This window comes from Rhinatrema bivittatum, chromosome 4, assembly GCF_901001135.1.
Source record: "Rhinatrema bivittatum chromosome 4, aRhiBiv1.1, whole genome shotgun sequence".
In the NCBI taxonomy this organism is placed as follows: domain Eukaryota; kingdom Metazoa; phylum Chordata; class Amphibia; order Gymnophiona; family Rhinatrematidae; genus Rhinatrema; species Rhinatrema bivittatum.
The window spans coordinates 191,292,355-191,311,747 of NC_042618.1; the positions used below are offsets into that span (position 1 = coordinate 191,292,355).

Below are 19,393 nucleotides of genomic sequence, written 5' to 3' on the forward strand. Positions count from 1 at the left end.
CTTTTGATTAACCAGGTCTGATTGCTTTGTCTATTCTACTGGCATCAGATACCTGAAACTAGAGAGGCACCAGGTGGCCCCTCCAAGTACATTGTATGTATCCATTTCTTTTTCATTTCTGGCTCTAGTTTCTAAAAATGTTGCTTTGATGATATACTTTTCAGGGGCATCGTTAGCTCTGGGCACATGGAATGCATGTCTCCAGTCTCCGCCATGGTCTTCGTACATAGCCTGCACTGCTTCTGTTTGTATTTCACCTGCTTTAGACTCCAGGAAGGGAATAGCCTGCATTAACAGGCCCAACACTGGACAATAGGGGGAACCTGAGTCACTGATGCATCTAGGGCAGTGTGTCCCAACCTTTCCAAGGCACACCTACATTATCAAAAATGTGGTGTGGTATACTAACCTCCATGGGGTAGGCAATGTGGCTATAAAGAGGACCCAGGAGGCCAAAAATGGAAGTATTGAAAGCCCCACCAGTCTCTATTCCAAATTTTAAAACACAGGGTAACGAGGCAGAGACACACTTGTCCCAATAGATCAGTTTCCTCTCCATATAAATATAGAAGAATGAAGAAGTTGATGTGGTTCAGGCAGCCGGATTGGTTAGTTTGGCTGCTGCATATTACTGCCAGTCTACCATTGTTGCCTAACAGAGTGAGTCACATTCAGTGTATGCTTCCCCTATCTTACTCAGCCTAGGTATAAGCTAAAGAGACTGGAAGGACTCAGAGGAAGGCTCAAAAGAAGGAAGATGAGGCAGTGCTCTATACAATGTGTACACTGCACAAAATGGGGCCCATAAATTGCCATACTCTGGCTCAAGCTGTAGCTAGGAAGAAGAGGTGTGCATGATCTCTCAGAAAGGTGTTCCTACACATTTTAAAAGACACCAATGATGGTGGTTATTAGCTGCAAGGTGCTGAGAGCAGAGCTCAGGTGCTAGACTGGTGCTTATCTGTGACTGCCTGCCTCCTGTTCTGCTGGTTTTACTATGAAATCTGAGCCATGCAGGGAGGGCCATGTAGTCTTGTGAGACCACACCTGTGCAGTCAAACTTCATAACACATTCATATTTACTTTCATTTTGGTATTTGTAGCCAGCCCTTTCCAAATAATGCTCAAGATGTTTTACAGCCTTTTTTTTTTTGTTTTTGTTTTAGAATTCAAGCACATAAGTCTGAGTTTACAATTTTAGGTACCTGAGGTAGTTGGAAATAAAGTGACTTGCCCAACGTCACAAGAAGTGTCAGTGGTAAAAGTGGGATTCAAAACCTGATTTTCCTAATTTTCAGTCCACTGTGGTATCCCCCAGGCCACTCTTGTTTAAAAGTGGTTTACACGTAACACGAATGTTGTGCTTTAGGAAAGGAGACTGGTTCTTCAGGTTAATTATCAAAATGTTGGTGGGAGGGGAGGAAAGAACTAGTAACACCTCTGATGCCTTTCATCTAAATAGGATTGCAGTGCACGTGATCATTTTTAGTAGATCAGAAGTGTGCATGTAACCACCACTGGAAGGAACTGGCTTGACAGCACATTCATCAGATATCAAGTTTGTCAAGAAACTTTATTCTCTAATGACAAACATATTATGGAACTACACACACATGGGTCTCATTGTTCTCTCTCATGCTGGCAGAGGATGTTTTCAGAACTTTCTAGGAAAACATTCTAGGCAAACATGGTAGATTCTCCTGCACTACTACACCTGTGGCCAGTTATTTTCCTCTTGTCAGAAGAGAGTGTTCTGTGGCCCATTCCACAGTATACTTTTGCCTCAAGATGTTTCCTCAAACAAATGCTTGCTGTTTTTCAGTTAAGCTTCTCTTCTTCCCACTAGTACTGTAGTTAGGATTTTCAGCATTTTCTGAGTTTAATTTTGCTTCCACGCTGCTGATCACCATTGCTGAGAAGTAATGGTTCATCCCTGCACACCCATTGTCAGTTTCAGCAACACAGCTGGAAAGATTTTCCTAACACGTCTTATCTGTGACTGACCTAGCCTCCCAGTTCAAGGCTGAGCCATGCCAATCTCTAATGGGGCATCTGCCAGGCTTTGAGGAGTTCTGCATGACCTTCAAGGATAAGTCTCCGGCGAGGCCTAGCCCAGTCTTGTCTTTATTAACATTTCAAATGGAGATAAATTTGTCTATCTCAGATATCTGATCAGTGCTTCTGACGCACCAGGTCACATGCATCAGTCACTTTCAAGTAATCCGCCTTTGGTGCTATTACTATGTGTGTCAAGTGTATCTGCATCAAGAGTGAATTTGGCCACCTTGTGCAAGGAGTTGCAATGACTATCTTATTTCTGGGAAGGATTTCTATTGAACCTGTTCCTTGGGTCATGCTGTGCCTAGGCCAGCCCATCCTCAATCTCCCTCCCACTTTTTAGAGGAGTCAGTTTGAGGTGTCTGAGCCTGACTTAGCAATTGAGAGGACTACTCTCGCCACAACTGGCAGAGAAAATGAGGGCCTCTTTCCTGGACATACCCAGATCAGTCCAGACCAGTGGGTTATATACTCCTACCAGCAGATGGAGGCAGAGAACAAACTTCAAGGGCCGGCTATATAACTCTAGTGCCATTTGCAGCTCCTCAGTATTTCTCTGTCTTCAGCAGATGGTGGTCATGCATCCTGCAGCTCTGGACTGAGTTTTTGCAGGTTTCCCTGAGGTGTGAGGTTCTGATCGCGGGACATCCCTTGGGTGGAGCAGGGCGAACGGGGGGGGGGGGGGGGGGGGGGTTTGGATACCTCCGCCTGTTGAGCCCTTGGATTCCGGGGAGTTGGATAGCCAGGGGACAGGTTCCCTCCACTCCCCAAAGCCCTCTTCCAGCACCTCCTAAAGGAAAGTACCCCTGTGGGGATTTTTTTTTGTTCTTATTTCCTGAGTTTAAAAAAATAAAATAAAACATTTTCTTGCCTTCAGTTTTTTTTCTCTGCAGGGGCTTTTCTCTGAGGCTTGCCGTTTTAGGCAGTGCTCTGCTGGGGGAGGAGGAGCATCCTAATTCCCGGAGCCTCCTTGTGTGGGAAAGTAGCTCCTGGGCATATTTTGGCCTCAGGGCAGGTATTCTGAGGGCCTGGGCAGTTTAATCGGCTGGGCCTGGGCTAGGGTGGAAGCCATTATCTTTTTTTGTGCTAGACTTAGCCCATCAGATTTCTTCCTTCTGGTAACCCAGTGGAGCTGGGGGAAGGACTGCCATGTCTGGAAGTGCCCTGGTGTGAAGGTTTGTAGGGCCTGTGGCCTGGTTTTAGAGTTGGATGCTCACTCTCTCTGTGCCTCATGTGCTGTGGGGGGAGGGCTCTTCTGCCAAGGGTCAGAAGCCCAGAAAGCCTAGGAATGTACCCAGGGGAAGAGCAGGATTGACTGCTATACCTCCGGGGTCGAAGGTTACCCAGGGGAAGAAGGCTAAGGAAGTCTCCCCGCCCCCCCCCCTCTCACTTTCTCCGCTTTCCCCAGCAGTGGTAGAACCGGGCCAGGGAGACCCGAAGGATACAGCTTCGGATTCCAGTAGCGAGGATATGGGACCTGGTGTTTTTCCCCCGGAGTTTGTGCTACTAATGCATGAGGCCTTCCTGGCTAGGAAGACTGCAAAGAGAAGGTCTCAGGACAGCGCTGGTGGCTCTGACAAACGTCTAAAGACTCAGGTCCTGCCTTCTCCGGGCCCTTGGGCAGCCACCCCCCAGGGTGACTCTGACCCTGATCCGGACCCAGAGGCCGGCGGAGATGACCCGTTGTTGCTGGATGCCCCTGGGGGGGGGGGAGGGTGATGACTATCGGGTGGTTCGGCTATTTAAGCAGGAGGAATTGAAGCCCCTTATTCCCCAGGTGCTGGAGGAATTAGGGCTCAAACTGTCACAGGAGGATTCGGATAGCGAAGGGGTCAACCCGGTCCTGGATGGGCTGCGAGGACCCCCCTCAGCTTTCCCAATTCTGAAGAAAATACAGAAGCTTATCAGCAGGGAATGGGATGCACTGTTTGCCGGCCTCAAGGTTGGATGGGCCATGGCCAAGCTGTATCCACTGTCAGAGGAGTATGTGCAGTCCTTTAGGACCCCCAAGGTAGATGCAGCGGTCTCTGCCGTTATTAAGCAAACTACCATTCCTATGGTAGGTTCGGCGGCCCTGAAGGATGCCCAGGATCGAAAATTGGAAGTCCATCTGAAGCGCCTTTTTGAAGTCTCAGCTTTGAGCCTCAGAGCGGCTGTATGTGCCAGTATGATGCAGTGCGCCTGTCTGTGTTGGATTCAGCAACCACAGGATCTGTCCGCCTCAGGGACCATGTCCCAGGCACAAGCGGCACACCTGGAGGCGGGAGTGGCTTACACGGCGGATGCCCTGTATGACCTTGTAAGGACTTCGGTGCATTCCATGGCCTCTTCAGTAGTGGCCCGACGCTTGCTGTGGCTCCAGAATTGGTCGGCTGACTCTTCTTCTAAAGCACGTTTAAGTAACCTTCCCTTCAGGGGGAAGCTCCTGTTTTGCGAGGACTTGGACCAGCTGGTAAAGTCACTGGGAGAATCCAGAGGGAATAGGCTCCCGGAGGATAGAAAGCCTTTTCGGAAAGCCTTTGTCCCAAGGACCCGGGTCAGAGATTCCAGAAGATCTAAGTCAGGAAGAGGGGGGTTCCTCTGCTTCCTCTGGATCCAGGCCTTCCTCGAGACGTCAGCAGTCCTTTTGAGGTCTCAACCGGGCTGCGAGAGGAGGTTCCGGCCAGGGATCTGCAGCCCGCAAAATCTCCCAATGATATCAGGAGCACCCACTCCCCGGAGACGGCGGTAGGGGGACGGCTGTCCCAATTCTACGAGGAGTGGGCAAGAATTATGACCGACCAGTGAGTACTACAGGTGATCTGTGTAGGTTACGCCTTAGAATTTTCTCACCCGTCCAGAGACGCCTTCCTGGTGTTGCGCTGTTCTTCCCCAGACAAGCGAGCTGCGGTGGAAACCACGCTATGCCGTCTGATAAGCCTGCAAGCCATCGTTACAGTTCCAGAGGCGGAACGAGGGGCCGGACAGTACTCCGTGTACTTTGTGTGCCAAAAAAAGAGGGGACATTTTGGCCCATTCTGGACCTTCAACAGGTGAACCGGAGTCTGAAAGTCCCACGTTTTCGAATGGAGACCCTGCGCACGGTGATTGCGGCAGTACACAAGAGAGAGTTCCTCACCTTCTTGGACCTCACAGAGGCCAACCTCCATATCCCAATCCGGAGTGATCATCAGCAGTTCCTGTGGTTCTTGATCCTGGGACAGCATTTCCAGTTTCGTGCTCTCCCGTTCGGGCTGGCATCGGCACCCCGCACCTTCACCAAGGTTATGGTGGTAGTAGCAGCAGCCCTTTGGCAGGAAGGAGTATTGGTGCACCCATACCTTGACGACTGGCTCCTCTGGGCAAAGTCTGAGGAGGACTGTCAGCAGACTATTCGTCATGTGACCCACATGCTGCAGTCGTTAAGAGTGGGTGATCAACCTTGCGAAGAGTCACCTGGTTCCTTTCCAGGTCCTGGAATACCTAGGGGCTCGCTTCGACACTCGTCTGGGCCAGGTGTTTCTGACAGAAGAGCGGATGCGCAAATTGTAACAGCAGGTGATTTGCTTGAGGACAACACAGACTCCTATGGCCTGGTTCTATCTTCAGGTACTGGGATCCATGGCCCCAACAATAGATCTTGTCCCATGGGCGTTTGCTCACTCGAAGCCGTTACAGCAAGCTTTTTTGTCCCGATGGAGCCCAGTGTCAGAGCAGTATCAGGTTCAGCTGCCCCTCACCTCGCAGTCCAGATCCAGCCTGGCATGGTGGCTTGTGAATTCCAATCTCCAGAGAGGAATACCCCTTGAAACCCCAGACTGGGTAGTAGTGTTCATGGACGCCAGCCTCCGAGGCTGGGGGGCAATGTGCCTGGGCAGAGCGGCACAGAGCGTGTGGCTGGAATCAGAACAAGCTTGGTCCATCAACCGCCTAGAAACCAGGGCTGTACACAGGGCTTTAGAAGCATTTCTGGATCTGGTGAAGGGTCGAATGGTTCAAGTATTTACAGACAACGCCACCACAATGGCATACCTCAACCAAGAGCCCTGCCATAGCCTGAGAAGCTCATCTCCTATTCACCTGGGCTGAGTGCCATCTGGAGGGCATTTCTGCCTCACACGTGGCAGGCATGGACAACATCCAGGCAGACTTCCTCAGCAGGCAACAGCTGGATCCAGGGGAGTGGGAGCTGTCCAGAGAGGTGTGAATCCTCATTTGTGCCAGATGGGAGACTCCCCAGTTGGAACTCATGGCGACCCGCCTCAATGCGAAGACAACGCATTTTGTTCAGTCGACGGAAAGAGATGGGGTCGGTAGGTCTTGACGCCCTGGTGTCCAAATGGCCGACGTGGATTCTGTTGTACGCCTTTTCCTCTCATCGATCAAATCCTCAGATGAATGGAACAGCACCGAGGTCAGGAAGTGCTGGTGGCTCCGGAGTGGCCACTTTGCCCTTGGTTTGCAGATCTGCTACGACTAGCCATAGATGAGCCCTTACAGTTGGTGCATTTACCGGACCTGTTGCGTCAGGGTCCCATTTTCTCGGATCAGGAGGATCGCTTCTCTCTCGTGGCTTGACTTTGAGAGGCAGCGTCTGCAGCTGAAGGGGTATTCAGAGCCGGTGATTGCCCTGCTGCTTCAGGCCAGGCGCCCGTCCACTTCCAGGGCATTCGTGCGAGTGTGGATGGTGTTTGAGTTCTGGTGTGCGCAACACGGGATCGGGCCGGAGTCGGCGCCCCTCCCTCATATTCTGGTTTTCTACAGCAGGGTCTCTCCAAGGACCTAGCGTCCGATTCCCTATGAGTTCAGGTTTCTGCTCTGGAATGATTTAGGGGACGAATAGACGGCAGATCCCTGGCCTGCCACCCCGATGTGGTTCGCTTCCTCAAAGAGGTCAAGCATTTGATGCCGCCTGTTTGGAAACTGCGCCCAAAGTGGAACTTGAAACTTGTCCTACGGGCGTTGTGTGTTACCGCCCTTTCAGCCAGTAGGTCAGGTTTGTTTCAAGGACCAGACTTTGAAGACTATCTTCTTAATGGCTATTTGCTCAGCACAACGCATTTCGGGATTACAGGTCCTGTCCTGCCAGGATCCGTTTTTGCGGATTTCAGCGGACAGAGTGTCCTTACATGCCGTCCTTTCTGCCTAAGGTGGTGTCCGCCTTTCATATTAATCAGTCGGTAGAGCTCCCTGGCTTTCCAGACTGGTCCCGCGATTCAGCAACAGATAGAGACCTGCATTTGTTGGATGTGTGTAGGATTTTATGATGCTATTCTAAGATCACCAATCCCTTCCGGAAATCGGATCATTGTTTGTTCTGTTTGGTGGTCCTAGGCGAGGGGACAAGGCGTCCAAGGCCATTCTGTCTAGATGGCGGAAGGGGCCCATTGCTTCAGCATATATTTGCAAAGGCTGCGCAGTTCTGGTCGGCTTGACAGCGCATTTGACACGGGCACAAGCAGCCTCTTGGGCAGAGTGTCAGCTGGTTTCGCCACAGGAGATATGTAGAGCAGTGGTTTGGTCCTCTCTGCATACCTTTTCCAAGCATTGCCGCTTGGATGTTAATGCGCCGGAGGACTCCAAGTTTGGGAACAGAGTAGTGTGGCTTCAGTCCAGACCAGTGGGATGTACCAATCTGGGTATGTCGAGGAAAATTGGTTATTACCTGCTAATTTTCATTCCTGTAATACCACAGATCAGGCCAGAGGCCCGCCCAGACTTGGCTGCCCCCTTAGGGGAGCTACGGTGTTGAAGAAATTCTGAAGGAAGTACTCCTTATTCCAATACTAACGGAGATGGGGTAGGGTTCCCAGCCTTGGTGGAATCCAACCCTCCTGTTTTCTTTTTGATGTTTGCCTTGTTTAGGGTGAATAGTGTTTTTTTGCTTTGGGAACAACCAATATTGAGTAGCTGCAAATGGCACTAGAGTTTTATATGGCTGTGCCTCAAAGTTTTGTCCTCTGCCTCCATCTGCTGGTGGGAGTATATAACCCACTGGTCTGGACTGATCTGTGGTATTACAGGAATGAAAATTAGCAGGTAATAACCTTTCTTGGTGATTTGCCTACCTGTTGGTTAAAATCTCCTACAATTATTGTAGATTCAGGAGAAGGAAATATCTTGGTGAATAATTCTATTAGGGGTGCGCACATTTTTGTAGTAAGCGTGGAGGGCAATAAACCAGACCTATGTGTAGTTGCTGAGATTTTAGTATTGCCGCTTCATAGGGAGGGATAATGTCTACTTTCCAATGTACTAGTTTCAGTTCTTTTTTTTTTTTTTTTTTACTGATTATTAATAAACCCCCACCTTTACCTTTCTGTCTGGGTATGTGAACTATCGCATAGTGCTGGTGAGATATTTGGTTTAGGATTCCATTATCTTTGTCTGCCAGCCAGGTTTCTGTAATGCAAAACATGGTGGGCTGTAAATCTTCTAGTAGGTTAATTGCTGGGGTTTTTGTTTTTTTTATGATAGATTGTACATTTAACAAGAACAGAGTGAACATTAAGCATGAGGAGATATTGGTTAGGTTAGTACTTATCGTTGGGAATGTTAAGTTTGTTAGCCTTCTATGTTTCATGCTGGTGCTTCTCCTTAGATCCCTGTATATGCCACATCCATGAATGGGTTCGATGTAGTACAACTGGGCCATAGTTGTAAGGGTCAGATGGGATAATTGAGGTGATTGATGTAGCAGTGAAGTAAGAAAGTACTGCCACTCAGGCACCCATGGTGTGCTTCTTTGTGCGTGCGCCCTTTGGCACAAGCGCCTTTTCGGTGTCGCCGCAGCATTCAAGAAGTCGGGAGAGGTAGGCAGGCTGTGACCGGAGTTGCCGAACCAGTGCCAGGATTCCCTTCTCTCACTGGTGCTTTGGGGGGCGCTTTCAGCTCAGCTCTAGCACTGTCCTTTGTGTCTGTGCTGGAGTGCTGGCTCTGGTGCTTCTCCCAATGCTGCCCGCTCTTTGCTGTACTGGTCTCCTTTCCCAGAGCTCTCCTTTTGGGATTATCATCAAAATCACTTATTGGTTACATTTATTAGTGAACATGAAAGCATGGTTGATTCTTGGAAAATTAAAGCACACCACTCAGGCCCCGGCTGGCAAGAGGAAGGATGCATTGGACTTGCTGCAAGGCTGTTCTCCTGTTCCTGTTTTGCAGTCACAGGAGTTGGTGAGAAAGAGGATATGGATGGTGCAGGAACGAAGTTAACCAGGGATTGGGAGGTGGGGATGGTAGAATATGCCATCTACTGTTACCAATGCTGTTGTTTTGAATTGATCCCTAGTCTCCTGTGACAGTTTGGCCAGGATTGGCTAATTATGCAGCAAGGCCCAATTTTACAGCCCTTACCTCAGCCGCCCAATCATGAGAGAGTGGGGGCCCTGCTTATAGCATGAGTCTAAGGTGCTTCATCGGACACTGATCCTGTGTAAGCACCATGCCTACTGACAGCTGGGGGTAGTGTTGTAGGGTGTGATGAGAAGTCAAGTTCTGTGCTGCTTAGACTCCATAGGCTGGCTCAGCTATGGGATGTCACCCACTTCGAACTGAGGCCCTGTACCAATGCAGTTTGCAGAGTAGATCATGCCAGCCCTGGTCAAGGGCCCCCTTCCCGAGAAAGCCTTGGGATACAGGTGTCCTTGGCTGGGCCCAACTGGGGTATCCCCAGACCCCTCCAATTCCCCTTTTAGTCCAATAGAAAACTGCAAGGCCTGATCCTTCCCCAGGACTCCCATTCCCTGGAAATATGTGCCTTAGACCTCCTCCACTGCCTCCACTTACTCTCTTCTGTAGGGTCCATAAGAAGAAAAGGGCAGGTGATGCCCACTCATGTCTATCCTGCTGACTTGAGATTTATAAATGGAGTTCATGGCAGCCAGTGCCAAAGTGGTTTCTTCAGCACCTGTCTGGTGCAGCCGGTGCCATGAATTTGTAGGGCCATTGGTGCCATTTGGAAATCTCTTGTTGCCAGGGCAGGAATGAGTGGACATTGCTCCTGCCTCTTCCATCCTATGGGCCCCATGGTAGAGGGTAAGTGAGGGCTGGGGAGGAGGGCCCTAGCAACTGTATCTGGAGGGACTTATAGAATCCTGGGGAGGCACTGGTGGGGTCAGGGCCCCCAAGGATTTCTGGGGGTGGTGGTGGGCATCATAAGGGCCCTTTTTTTTTTCACAACAATCTTTTTCATGTATACCACCAAAAAAAGGCTGGGTTTTCAATATATTCACAATGAATATGGAAGAGATAGAGCTGCATACAATGGAGGCAATGCATGTACATCCCTCTCATGCATATTTATTGCAGCTATCTTGAAAATCAAGCTCTTGAGGACCGGAATTGGTCAGCTCTGATGTATACTCAGTGCTCATATCCTGAAAACGAGAGCAGGGGTGGGGGATAGTACTCGATCAATGTGAGTACTATCCCCCACCACCAGATCCACTTCACTATTTGTAAAAATCACGTTTTCTAGAACCCAGAACGCCGTGAGGAGTTTAGATCCGAGCAGCTGCTCCATTTGATCCAGTTCTTACCAAAGTGATTTCCTGTATTTTGGGGATGGGTTGGGGGCCACCCTGTGTCCCCTACCCTGGTTTATGCAGCACAGGGTAATCGTCCAAACTCTTCCCAGGGAACAGTCTTGTTTGTTCAAAATGAGGTTTTATTTTTCCCAGGGTAAGGCACTGCTTGGCCAGCATCGTCCCACGCTGTTCTCGTGAACCGTGCAGCTGCGAGCCGGGGGCATAAGGACGCGGAGGGGCCTCAATCACGCCGAGAAGGGACTGCCTTCAGGTAGGTCGCCCATCCTAGTGCCCAACCCAGGCAGAAAGCAGAGCTGGTGCCGCACCGTCATCCCGCCAAACGTCGATTCACCACAACTCCGTAACTCTCCGCGCTGAGGCGAAATCCTCTAGCAGTCTAGCGAAATAACTAACTGGGGACTTTTACTCCCGCGTTTATTCAGAGGTCTGCTCCCCCTTCCCCCTCCCAAGCCCAGCCCATAGTCTCTTGCTACAGAGTCGGGAAACGCCTCTGTTGCCTGCATTGGGTGGATGGAAAGCAGTCGTGACCCTCGTTATAGCGGGGGGTTCAACATGTTTCTCTTTAAGCATTTCATGCTTAACCTACTTTTTAACTTCGTTCAAATATTCGGTGCAGGGAATTTAAATAAGTTATTTAATATTCAGGCTAGTCTATGTGTACACGCATGGCGGATTATAATAATTCGACTATAGAATATATTAAGAGTCTTACTCCTGATTTGGCGTTATAGTTTGTTTATTGTATTTGATGTATAGCTTTTTTTTTTTTTTTTACATAAATCAAAGCGATGTTATTTGCCGGCTGTTCCTATATAGTGGTTTTCACGCATCCTTTATGAGTCGTTCCCTGCCAACCAATACACATACTCGAGAACTTTTGAGTTGTGGTGAGCCTGGTATTGCTGTTGATTAGCAGAGGTACGGGAAGGAAGAACGAATGGAAATAATATGTATCAGCTTTCTCTCTTCCACCACCCCTTTCAAACTAATCCACATGTTTTTTTTTTTCTCCCACCCATCACCTGTCGTCGTCCCCCCCCCCACTCCTCTCCAGAGATGATCCAGCAAAAACCCTCTTTCCCTGAGCCTAGCACTCTCTTTGCTCCCCTCCCCTATAAGTCTCAGCTCCATGAATTATGCGTCCTCACTCTACCCTTACCTGAGTGATTCCCCAGTCCTGGAATCACCGCTGCAGTCTGAGTTTTGTGTGTATTGTAGCCCCCTCTCCAGTTTTTACTGCTTTTCTGTGCACTTTCCCAGTGCCCGAAGAAATTAGCGCCTACCTTTGCGGCTTGGCTGCACATTTTACTTTCTGTATCGCGCAGGAATACCTAATAGGGCCATCAACATGCATTTGCATGTTGCGGGCGCTATTAGGTTCAGCAGATTGGACGCGCGTTTTTGACCCCTTACTGAATAAGGGGTAAGGGAAAACGCGCGTCCAGTGTCTGTCAGGTAGTTTGTAGGTCCACTGCTACCTTTGTATGCACAGACCTGTAAGCACATTTTTAAAGGGAATTCTCCACTGAGTTTCACTTTGATCAAATCCAAGCAGCAAGATTCACAGGAAATTAGCATCAGCTTTTTTGTGCGGAGTAGGGCTGCAGGAAAAAGAACACACAAAGATTAGAAAAATCAAATCCCCAGTATACCCCACTTCCCCATGGCTAAAATTACATGTGCTGTGGAACACCATGCATACTTTTCTCCACCTTGAGGGTAGGCGCTTTTCAAAGATTTTTATGCGAGTTTACTTGTGTAAAATGGACTTTTGAAAATTACCCTCTAAAGGCTAACACTAATGGCCAGTACAGAAAGATCCTACTTCAGCGGATGGTTCCTTGGTATGTCTAGGATTTGCCTTCCTGTTGTCTCCTGCAGCAATAAGATTCCATGAGGAAGAAAGTCCCTAGGAGGGTCTCACCTGCTGATCTGCTGATGTTCTGCTTGCTGTTGTGTTACAGCCTTGCAGTCCTGTGACTTGTGGGTGCCCCAGAGATGTCTGCAAACAAGAACATTCAACGCCTCCTGCAACTGGTGCCCGGGAAGAAGCGTTTTGGCATTTACAGGTTCCTCCCTTTCTTCTTCCTCCTCGGGGGTGCCATGGAGTGGTTCATGATCAACGTTAGGATTGGCAAGGAAACATTTTGTAAGTAATGCTAGGATGGAGGGCATGAAGCCTACAAGTGCCCACCTGAATTCAAATGGCGAGATAGCTTCACTCATTCAAACCTACTTGCTCCCTCTGTTCCCAGGCCCACGCTTCATCCCATTTACCAGGCAAGCGCTTTTATGATTTGAGCATTCTCGCTGCTGGGTTAATGTATATGTTTGTATGTATGTGCTCCGTGTAGATTTCTTTTGCTTACTTTTCAGCAAAATAACTAGGCAAATATCTTTTGCCGGCAGATGATGTTTACCGAAGGAAGCAGGCAGAGAGACAATACCAGCAGAGGATAGAGGAGGGTTCGACCTCAGAGCCTCAGACCTCAGTGAAATGAAGACTTGAACTCCCTGAATAGTGCATAGCCTCAAAAGGCTTTCCTCATGATGTTGGCAAGAGATCGTGTGTTTTGTTGGAGCGCTGCTGACTTTTCTAGACTCTCAAATACATTTAATGGATTCTTCAGAACTGAGTGCTGACGAGAGCTGTATAAAATATTTGGATTTTAGATTTGATTGCTTGCCTTTTCAAACCAAGCTGAAGGCGAGTTACAAGAAAAAATACATGAAATTATGTACTTACAGATATAAACTAATTATGTGAAAAAATACAACAAAGCGAGAATGTGCTGCCAGTTCCAGCAGTCTGCTCTCTCTTGTTTTCACTACAAGTTTGGTATCTACAGGGTCCTCCCTTTTTTCATATAAGTTGCTACATTAATCTCCAGTTGTTGAAGATTATTTTATTGTTCTTCTGAATGGATGTGTTTTTATTTAAAAGATATCAGTAAACACTTAGGGCCAGATTTTAAAATCCCTATGTGCATGGGGCCTCTTTTAAAAACGCCCGGTGACGCATGTAAAGCCCCAGGATGCGTGTAAGTCCCGGGGCTTTAATAAAGGGGCGGGGTGGTCCAGGAGTGGGGCCGTTGCAGCTGTGTCGGAGGATCGTGTGCCGGCAGGCTGCCGGTGTGCGCAACTTGCGCCTGCCCAGAGGCAGGCACAAAAGATAAGACAAAGGTGGGGGGGGGATTAGAGTAGGGCTGGGGGGGGGGAAGGTTAGGGGAAGGGGTGGGAAGGCAGCATGGCTCGGCACGCGCAGGGTACACAATTGTGCACTTCCTTGCATGCGCCGAACCCCCATTCTATAACTTACGCGTACATGTGCGCATGCCGGGTAGCGCACACGTACCTTTTAAAATCTACCCCTTAGTGTGTGGTTGTTTACTGAAGAGGATGTTGGGGAGGTACCCATACTGGAGAAGGTTTTCATGGGTAATGATTCAGATGGACTGAACCAAATCACGGTGAACCTAGAAGATGTGGTAGGCCTGATTGACAAACAGAAGAGTAGTAAATCACCTGGACCGGATGGTATACACCCCAGAGTTCTGAAGGAACTCAGGTCTGAAATTTCATTTTTATTAGTAAAAATGTGTAACCTATCATTAAAATCATCCATTGTACCTGAAGACTGGAGGATAGCTAATGTAACCCCAATATTTAAAAAGGGCTCCAGGGGCGATCTGGGAAACTACAGACCAGTTAGCCTGACTTCAGTGCCAGGACAAATAGTGGAAAGTGTTCTAAACATCAGAATCACAGAACATGTAGAAAGATATGGTTTAATGGAACAAAGTCAGCATGGCTTTACCCAAGGCAAGTCTTGCTTCACTTTTTTGAAGGAGTTAATAAACATGTGGATAAAGGTGAACCGGTAGATGTAGTGTACTTGGATTTTCAGAAGGCGTTTGACAAAGTTCCTCATGAGAGGCTTCTAGGAAAAGTAAAAAGTCATGGGATAGGTGGCGATGTCCTTTCATGGATTACAAACTGGCTAAAAGACAGGAAACAGAGAGTAGGATTAAATATACAATTTTCTCAGTGGAAGGGAGTGGGCAGTGGAATGCCTTGGGGATCTGTATTGGGACCCTTACTTTTCAATATATTTATAAATGATCTGGAAAATACGACGAGTGAGGTAATGAAATTTGCAGATGATACAAAATTGTTCAGAGTAGTTAAATCACAAGCAGATTGTGATAAATTGCAGGAAGACCTCGTGAGACTGGAAAATTGGGCATCCAAATGGCAGATGAAATTTAATGTGGATAAGTGCAAGGTGATGCATATAGGGAAAAATAACCCATGCTATAGATACACAATGTTAGGTTCCATATTAGGTGCTATCGCCCAAGAAAGAGATCTAGGCGTCATAGTGGATGACACATTGAAATCGTTGGTTCAGTGTACTGTGGCAGTCAAAAAAGCAAACAGAATGTTGGGAATTATTAGAAAGGGAATGGTGAATAAAACAGAAAATGTCATAAAGCCTCTGTATCGCTCCATGTTGAGACCGCACCTTAAATACTGTGTACAATTCTGGTCGCCGCATCTCAAAAAAGATATAATTGCGATGGAGAAGGTACAGAGAAGGGCAACCAAAATGATAAAAGGGGATGGAATAGCTCCCCTTTGAGGAAAGACTAAAGAGGTTAGGACTTTTCAACTTGGAGAAGAGACGGCTGAGGGGGGATATGATAGAGGTGTTTAAAATCATGAGAGGTCTAGAACGGGTAGATGTGAATCAGTTATTTACTCTTTCAGATAATAGACTAGGGGGCACTCCATGAAGTTAGCATGGGGCACATTTAAAACTAATCGGAGAAAGTTCTTTTTCACTCAACGCACAATTAAACTCTGGAATTTGTTGCCAGAAGATGTGATTAGTGCAGTTAGTATAGCTGTGTTTAAAAAAGAATTGGATAAGTTCTTGGAGGAGAAGTCCATTACCTGCTATTAATTAAGTTGACTTAGAAAATAGCCACTGCTATTACTAGCAACAGTAACATAGAATAGACTTAGTTTTTGGGTACTTGCCAGGTACTTGTAGCTTGGACTGGCCACTGTTGGAAACAGGATGCTGGGCTTGATGGACCCTTGGTTTGACCCAGTATGGCACGTTCTATGTTTGACTGTAAGTATTGCAGGTCCTTTAAGATGTCATTGAGCACTATAGACATGTTTGTTTAATGTTTACAGATATTTGATGCTCTGCCTTTTACCAAGATTAGCCTCAAGGCATATTACAATCAGTTTAAATCAAACAGTCGAGATTAGTCTGATGGTTACAGTGTCGGTGCAAGAAGGGTAAAGGAAAAGAAAAGGGGTAGGAGGACAGACATCTGTTAGGAGAAGGTAATGCTTGCAGTAGGATCACGGATCTGGAGCAATAACAAGTGTAAGAGCATAGGTGTATTAACAATAAGGTTAATGTCTGATATAGATGCACAAACATCCCATGGTGTTTGTGATAGTCATTGCTCAAAGGTCTGAGGTCATCTCAGTATGACTTGGTAGACTCTCTGCTGAGGAATCTAGAGGAAAGCCTGTTTGAACAGCGATACTTTAGCTTTTTTTTTTTTTCCAGAAAGTGAAGTAGCATGGTTTGAGGCATAAGGATAGAGGTACGTCGATCTCTGATGGGCCAGAAATAAGATGTTATAAGAAGACAAGAAATATTGCAAGCTTTCACAGGACTGTCCTGATCAAAGTAGAGACAAATTTAAGCTTAACCCTAAATGGAACTCCTTGAATAAAGATGGTAAATTTTTTCCTCTTTAGGAAGTATCTTTATTTACAAGCACTGTATAAACTGCATAGTTTCTAGGAAGATGCTGCATGACAAAGACCTGCTGAAGTGGGCCGAACTTGAGCAGGTGGTGACTGGTAAGTCCACTTAGAGAATAGCCACGGCCATTAGCAATGGTAACACGGAATAGACTTAGTTTTTGGGCACTTGCCAGGTTCTTATGGCCTGGATTGGCCACTGTTGGAAACAGGATGCTGGGGCTTGATGGACCCTTGGTCTGACCCAGTATGGCATTTTCTTATGTTCTTATGTAGATTGAGTCAGACCGAGAAGCTGAGGAGAATCAAACAGTTACATTCATACCCATGTCATGGAGCCTTGTCAGCTTCCAAAAGTAAAAGTGTTAAGCTAAAATGCCAGCATATTTCCGATTATGTGTTTAACTTTGGAACACATCACCTCACTGTCTGTGAGGTGATGGTGTGGATCTGTTTCCTGAGGCACTGACTGTGGGTGATACTCAGACTGAGCACAGCTCAGCTCATTGGTGAGCAGCTGGCATGTTCCAGAAGCAGTTATTTTTTGATCACCAGGCAGCTCTTAGAGTGTTTGAGAGCAGTTTTATTAACCAACTAGAGCAATAGTCAGTAGCCTGCCAAAGTACAAAGAACATAGGTAATTTTGTACCCATGGAACTGGAAGGCAATTTTCACAGAAATCTATGTGCATAATGTTATGAAAATTTGCTTACTCAGATCCAAGGTGACAAAAGTACCTGTGGATCTTGCAACTCCTTTTTCTGCAGGCAGAGGAAAAAGTACACATGCAGAATTTTAAAAATTCCATTTGCTGTGCATGCTCTACTCCCCTGACCTAAATCAGGACCCAGAGAATGACCCTTTTATAAGGCAGCTAAAAGTTTGTGTGGTGTAGACCTTGTTCATTAATATTCTATTTTCTAAAGATTAGGTTTCCCTTTCAGGAGGCCCTTTTACTTGTATAATGTTTTGACCTTACTGAATGCCCTTTCTTTGACTTCCAAGCATCATCTTATGGTCACAGGCTGTGAATGTGTGTAATGGGGCCCTCCGTGATGGGTTCTATTATTTAAAGGGCAGGACTATGGAAAGTGCATTACATAAATTATAATTGCTGCTGTTTGCAGCTCTGACTGACTAGCTGTCTCCTGCCTTGGTAACTAGAGTAACCAAGAGCATCCTATTAAATTCTGTACCATACCAAAGAATCGGCGGAGGGTGGGAGGGCTGGCTGGTTAACCAGTGCTGTAAATTTCATGTTGTCTTTGAGGATATGACATACAAATAAGGTCATGTAGAGACAGTTCAGAGTAGCCATTCAAATGGTGCAGATGGAACATCCCTTTTTCATCTCCAGGATTTACAGGAAGATATAACTAGCAAACTTCAGTTTTTAACATTTTATGATATCTTGTTCATGTTTAAAAATCTGACCAATCAAGAAATACATTGCACATTGAAGGATGTTCAACAATCTCAGTATCCTTGAGGCCGATATTTAGCAATACATAGCCAGATAATTAAGGACTTATCCGGCTAAGGGGCAGCTGCTGAAGATCAGAGGGTGGACAATGGGCAGATTGGGGCCACTTATCCGGTTACTGATATTCAGACTGGTCCGGTTCAGTTAACCAAATAAGTTAGATCTGCTCGATAGCAAGATATAACTTATTCAGTGGCATAGCCGTGCAATGACACTGCAGATTGCTTCCTGCTGCGCACTGGTGGCACATTCCTGTTTACACCTCTCGAGAGATACAAATATGTCCGGAGAGATGATGGAACAGGCAGCATCCTTTCTCACGGATGCTAGCTTAGACCTAGTGCGCACCTCTGCCAAGGGCGTTGCCTCGGTAGTAGCTGCCAGAAGACAGCTATGCCTACGAAATTGGTCAGCGGACATGACATCTAAAGCGAATCTCATAAGAATGCCCTTTAAAGGATCTCTCTTGTTTGGAAGCGAGTTGGAGAAGTTAGCCAACAAATGGGGCGAATCTCCACTGCCTCGACTACCGGAAGATAGAAATAAAAGACCTCAGCGCTCCTCCCCCAGAAGAACCAAGGGCAGAGGATCACAGCGGTTTAGACCCTATAGGAACGCACAGTTCCAGGCACCTCGCCCCTCCGAAAGGCCTCAGTCCTTTCAGAGCAGACACACCAAGAGGGGAGCAGGAACAGGGCAGGCTCCAGCCGTACCCCACAATGAGAAGAGGCCAGCCCATCCTCAGGAAGAAGCCATAGGGGGTTGACTTACCCTCTTCTACCAAAGATGGGTCAAAATAACAGACAAATGGGTCCTAAACATCATTCAAGAAGGATACTCTCTGGAATTCCGCAGCATCCCTCGAGACAAATTCATGAGATCTCCTTGCCACTCTCACTCCAAGAGACTGGCAGTGGAAACCACCTTAACTCAATCTGAAGGTAATAACTGCGGTGCCCACGTGCCAGCAAAATTCTGGGCACTATTCCATGTATTTTATTGTTCCCAAGAAAGAAGGGTCATCCCGATCCATCTTGGATCTCAAGAATGTCAACAGTCATCTACGAGTACTACACTTCCGCATGGAAACCCTGCGCTCCGTTATAATGGCAGTACAGCCGGGGGAGTTCCTAACCTCCCTGGACCTCTCCAAAGCCTATCTTCACATCCCAGTCCATCAGGATCACCTGTGCTTCCTGCACTTTGCTATACTGGGTCACTATTACCAATTCCGGGCACTACCCTTCGGGCTAGCATCTGCTCCCAGGACCTTCACCAAAATTATGGTGGTCGTGGCGGCAACACTGAGGAAGCAAGGGATCCTGGTACACCCTTATCTGGACGATTGGTTGATCAGGGCAAAATCTTCGGAGGAGAGTCGGCAGGTGACCAGCAGAGTCAAGAATCTACTGCAGGAGCTCGGATGGGTCGTGAACACGGGTAAAAGCAGTCTACAACCCTCTCAGTCACTGGAGTACCTGGGGGCCCGGTTCGACATCAAACAGAACAAAGTCTTCCTTATCCCTCCGAGGAG

At 47.4% G+C, this 19,393-nt stretch overlaps 1 protein-coding gene across 2 annotated transcripts; it reads left to right on the forward strand.

The window, feature by feature from the left end:
- Positions 1–10,705: 10,705 nt before the first annotated feature.
- On the forward strand, positions 10,706–13,381 carry SMIM4 (small integral membrane protein 4). 2 transcript variants are annotated; one of them, XM_029599455.1, is made up of 4 exons: positions 10,875–11,007; positions 11,370–11,501; positions 12,548–12,732; positions 12,993–13,381. In XM_029599455.1, exons 3-4 carry the CDS (start codon positions 12,582–12,584, stop codon positions 13,082–13,084), a joined length of 243 nt encoding a protein of 80 aa, XP_029455315.1. In that variant the 5' UTR covers positions 10,875–11,007; positions 11,370–11,501; positions 12,548–12,581; the 3' UTR covers positions 13,085–13,381. The 2 variants fall into 2 exon arrangements, with proteins under 2 accessions (XP_029455314.1, XP_029455315.1); XM_029599454.1 differs by lacking the exons at positions 10,875–11,007; positions 11,370–11,501 and adding an exon at positions 10,706–10,833.
- The last annotated feature ends 6,012 nt before the right edge of the window (positions 13,382–19,393 follow it).

What these genes read in the sequence shown, in the direction of transcription:
- SMIM4 (XM_029599454.1), top strand. Translation starts at nt 12,582, where the DNA reads ATGTCTGCAAACAAGAACATTCAACGCCTCCTGCAACTGGTGCCCGGG. An exon ending in GATTGGCAAGGAAACATTTT is followed by an intron (nt 12,733 to 12,992) that starts GTAAGTAATGCT and finishes TTTTGCCGGCAG; the next exon opens with ATGATGTTTACCGAAGGAAG.